The 4,984-nt window shown below is 48.2% G+C and overlaps 1 protein-coding gene across 1 annotated transcript in view; it reads left to right on the top strand.

Annotated features, from left to right (window-relative positions):
• The window catches only part of Urad (ureidoimidazoline (2-oxo-4-hydroxy-4-carboxy-5-) decarboxylase), a 9,834-nt gene that overhangs the window by 4,328 nt on the left and 522 nt on the right, over positions 1–4,984 (top strand). The window contains exon 2 of the mRNA XM_010623955.1: positions 4,599–4,855. Coding sequence (XP_010622257.1) covers positions 4,599–4,855 — 257 coding nt within the window. The remainder of the gene's footprint in view (positions 1–4,598; positions 4,856–4,984) is intronic.

The raw sequence follows: 4,984 nt of genomic DNA, 5'->3' as shown, positions 1-4,984 counted from the left end.
TTTTTTTTGAGACTATGTAGTTGAGACTGACCTGGAACTCACTATGTAGCACAGGCTGGTCTGGAACTCACAGTGATCCTCCTGCCTCAGCCTCCCAAGTGCTGGAGCTACAGGTGTGCGCTACCACGCCCAGCCCTGGTAAATATTTTTGAGTTCCTCCCACGTATGCCCTAGGTATTGTCCTGGGCACCGAGCAGGGAACAATTCTCTACCCTCCCTTAGCTGACAGTCTAGTAAAAACAGACAGGATTAATGTGAATAAATATGAATAATTCAGATTCTAGAAATTATAAGAAACTACATGAGTTATAAGAAAATGTATGTTGCAGAAAATATATGATAAAAGAGGCCTTTCTTTAAAAGGTAGAATTTAAATTTAAAACTGAAAGATCAGAAGGCGGCAACATGACTCTTTGCCGGGCGCAGTGGCACAAGCCTATAATCCCAGCACTCAGAAGGCCGAGGCAGGAGGATCACTGCAAGTTTGAGATCAGCCTGGGCTACATAGTGAGTTCCAGGTCAGTCTCAACTACACAGTAAGACCCTGTCTCAAAAAAAAAAAAAAAGAAGGGAGGCAGCCGAGATCCAGGACAGGTTACTCTGAGCAAATGAACTTGAGACTGGAATGAACTTGATCAGAACACAGAAAGACCCAGGTGATGGGAGAAGGGTGAAAAGTGAAGGGAGTGCGGAGAAAGATGCAAGCAAGGGTCAGTGCGTGGCCTGTAGAGTTTTTCTGTTGTAATAAAGACCTCCCTCAGGGCTGGAGGGTGTAGCTTAGTGGTATGATATCTGCCTAAAACGCTGGAGCCAACACCACCACCCCTCCAAAAAAGTTTGGCTTTTCTCCATTTGCAATGAGACATCACTGAATCTGCCCTTTAGAGTGGTTGTGTAGGCCCGGGGGTTTAGCTCGGTGGTGCCACATCAGATGCAGGATGATCAGTCTAGAGGCTGCTGGTGCAGTAGTAAAAGTGAGAGGTGAGGTTGCTGGACTAGGGTTGAAGCAGTAGAGACAGAGAGATTTAACTGAATTCATGGAACAGATATTATAGTTAGTCAGTGTGATCTTTTGGGGGTGGATTTGATGAGTAGCCCATCAGAAACAAAGAATATTTAAGATAACACCTAAGTTTTTAGTCCAAGCAACTGGGGGGTGGTGGTGCCATTTTCTGATGTGAGGAAGAAAAAAATTGAGGAGATGGGCTGTAGGAAGGGAGCCCAAACACTAAATAAAAATGCTGAGCCACCAGTTGCATCATAACAAAGGAACTCATAAAAAACTAAAGGCTAATCTAGATCTGGGTGCTATCAAAGAATCAATGGCATTTAGAACTGCAGGCCTGGACGAAAACACTTAGTGCCTCTGTGCAAAGGGAGGTGAAAGCAGACTTGAGTACTGAGTCCTGGGGTGCCTCCCTAGTGTTTATCTGATACAGCAGCAGGAAAGTAGGCAAGTGGTATAGACAGGGCAGTGACGGGATGTGTTCCATGCTTGCTAGAGGTAGAGAAAGGGGGTCGGGGCCTTAGTTATGGGGCTCAGCAAAAGAAGTCTGCCATCTGTGGTTTGATGGGTGCAGATTGTGTGGTGTACTGTCATAGAAGTTTTATTGAAACAGAGAGAGAGAGAGAGAGAGAGAGACAGAGAGAGAGAGGAGAGGACAGTAGAGAAGTGAGGAAGAGCAGAGAAATGAAGAGAAACTAGTACACTATAGAGCACAAGGGGTGGGGTTTTAACTTTCTTTAAGGGATGAGTGATTTAAAAGCCTGTTTGCAGGTGAATAGCAATGATGGGAATGCAAACATGGACGTCTAGAATTGCAGAAGCGGAGTGTTTGAGAAGGGAACAGGAAGCTGACTGCCAGAACACAAATGGAGGTCCCGCTCTTTGAGGGAGGGAACAGATCGTCTTGGTGCCAAGAGTGAAAACGCACTAGTGGGAAGAGGCAGGTGGCCTGTTATGGGGCTAGGCAATTGGCTGCTGGTCAGTGGCCACCACTCCTCACCCTGTCCTTGTCCTGTGGGAGTGATGAGCATTGGCTCTGCCAGGAACGTGAACAAATGTGTGTGCTGTGGTCCACACCCACATCACTAGACAAAGCCCAAAGGCCCACCTAGTAAGTCCAGAATTTCATGAAAGCCTCAAGAGCAAGAACTGTGGAGATGCCCTGAGCATCTCCGGCAGGGTGGGGGGCACTGGATTGGCCGGCTAGTGCCTGGGCATCGCAGGTGGCAGACCCTCAGCACTGGAATCAGGGAGGTGGCAAATACCAGCCTCCCACAGGGGTTTCTGGCTGTGGTGGGAATATCTGGTCAACGCACTTTGGCAGGAGTGAACGGGAAGGGGTGTAGAAGGGTGGGAGAAGGCCTGAGGGCAGATGGACAGCATGCTCCTCCGCAGTACCGAGGAATCCATTGTTTGGTCACTGAACATGGGGTCTTTGGCTGGACAAGAAAGGTTATTTTTCTTCTGTGTTGGCTACCATTCCCTGAACATTTTTTTGTGTGGTTTGTAGCTGAAGGGTGGGGTGTCGGGGGGGATAAGCTTCAGTTCCTCTATTTTAGTCTATTTTCTTCTGCCCTTTGCTCTGCCCTTTTCTTGGCCTCCTTTCTCTTCTCTCCACCCTCTTTTCCTCCCACAAAAGTGGAAAACACATGCTCAGTCCCAGGCAAATATTAACCCTGGGCAAGGCCTTCAAGAGAAGGTATAAATCCTAGGAAAGTGAGAAGGGAGGACCCAGAGCTAGCAGAGCAGGAGGCAGACCTGGTGTTCCGGGTCAGGCGGCTCACAGTCACCTTCATGTGCACAGTGTGCCCTGCTGGGGGTGGGGACAGACGCCCCGTGTCAGGGCACCCACCAATAACTACTTCTGGAAGCCTGGGCTGGTCCTTGAGAGAGTCCTAAATGGGGTGTTGGAGCCCCTGACAGGGCAAAGGAACTGAGCAGCTACTTTGAAACTCTGCATATGTGAAGGGGCATGAGGGTGGCTGTCCTGTGGGTCTGGGCAGATATGCCCAGGATATACAGTTCCTCCTTCCCCACAGCCAGGGCCTCCTGCTCCTCTCAAACCTGAGTGGTTGCTTAGGGATCTGCTGAGCCAGTGGGACTGCCCACCCTGGGCCCAGAGCCTGTGGAGCTGCTCTGCCAGTCAGGGAATTTAACATCCACATTTTTGCACCACCTAAAAGGGACTGGATGCAAGGAGCAAGAGAGAAGTACTCTCCTATGTGCAGTGGCAGATGGGCAGGGCAACCATGGCAGGAGTTCCAAAGCAGTGCTGTTAGAAAGGTGGGAATATTGGTGGTGTGCATTTTGTTCTGAACTCCCCCTAACCCTGCCAGAGCAACCAGTCACCAAGAGCCACTGTAGTTTGCAGTCGAGGGTCCAGGTACAATCAGCCCTGTGACCTTGGACAGGTCCCCAAACCTCTGCTGTGCCTTCATGGAATGCTCTCTTGTGGAAATGTTGCCCCACCCTAGATTGCTCTACTTCCAACTATGTAGATGGTACAATTTTTAACTGGACAGAAAATACAAAGTTGGGGGAAGAAATCATACCATAATTAAAGAGAGTTTAAACTTTTCAGCTTTACTGAGATACAATTTAATCAAGGGTTTGTTTTTGTTGTTATTTTGTTTGTTTGCTTTGTGTCTCTGAACCCAGAGGTGTTCTTTCACTAAGTTAAATTCCCAGCCCTTCTATTTTATTTTTTGAGACAGGGCCTTGATAAATTGCCCAGGCTGTCTGGAACTTGTGATCCTCCTGCTTCAGCCTTGAGCTAACTGTGATTACAGGCACGCACCGACACAATCAACTCAAAGGATGTTTTAAATGCTCCCCATTTCCAATAGATCCTCACACCTCTTTCCAGTGCTAAAGTCGGACAACCCTTTTATTGAGATAGGAAGAGCCAGGTACTTCCTGTGATAGTTCAGTTCAACTGGGTTTACTACAACTACCAATAATGACTGTTTATATTTACTAGGCATTAGGCACGGTTTTAGGTAAATGACTTTCTCTAATCCTCACAAGGACTCAGCAAGTTAGGAGCCATTACTCTCATTTTATTGATAGTCACTCTCTGTTTAGCATAGTCTAGATCTTGCCTAGAAAATTCGCCCCAAAATTAGAATTCTCCCTCTAGAGAGCTAAATTTGTCTGGCCAGAGCTCAGCCCCACCCCACCCCAAGAATAGGAATTAGAATCCCAGGTATCACAACAGAGTTTTCCAATTTTAGGCTTAAGCAGGTATTATGAGAAGCTTTTATATATATTAAAAAAACCAGCATATTTTCTGCTAGCTTTTTTGGGACCAATAGTTTGAGAGGGGAATAAATTCCCGGTAGGGTCGGTGGTGATTGGGTGAGATTTTCTTTAAAAAAGGACAGTCCCTTTCATTCAAAGAACTGTGGAATTCTGGTTGGAAATGGATTTCTTTGTAATTAATCTGTGAGCTTCTTTGGATGTTAAATTCCAAAACTCCAGAATTCACATTTAGGGTCACAAAATCTTGGACATTTATTTGCCAAACCGATGTTATCCGCAAGGATCCCACCCCTGCCCCTTCTGTTTTGGAGAAGAGCGCAACCCATTCTAGGGCTTTTGCAGGAAGTCTTCAGGCCCTGGCGTCCGGCCCCTTTCAACATCAAAGCCCCCCTGAGAGCAAAGGACTTTGAAAAGATTGGAAAAGCTCAGGCTCCTTATCGCGTCCTCGCTCACTGCCTTGCGGGTCGTAAATTCCGAGCCTCCGCGGCCGCTCTCACTCCCCTCGGCTCTTCTAGGCCCAAGGTCTCAAAGGACAAACCTGTCACTCTTTGTGCCGCCCTCCTCCCCCGGTCCCGATCTGGACTGCAGGTAGCTGGGGACAGAGGGGCGCAAGATCTGGGACTTGTTAGAAAGACGCGAAGGGCGCCCCTGCTCCGCCAGGATAACTGCCTGGGGACCGGGCTCTCCTCCCTCAGTCTCCTTCCGGGCGGGGCAGGG

Source organism: Fukomys damarensis, unplaced genomic scaffold (genome assembly GCF_012274545.1).
Source record: "Fukomys damarensis isolate Sample0158 unplaced genomic scaffold, DMR_v1.0_HiC HiC_scaffold_38, whole genome shotgun sequence".
NCBI lineage: Eukaryota > Metazoa > Chordata > Mammalia > Rodentia > Bathyergidae > Fukomys > Fukomys damarensis.
Note: the sequence above shows the minus strand (reverse complement) of the source record. Positions and strands in the feature narration are given on the sequence as shown.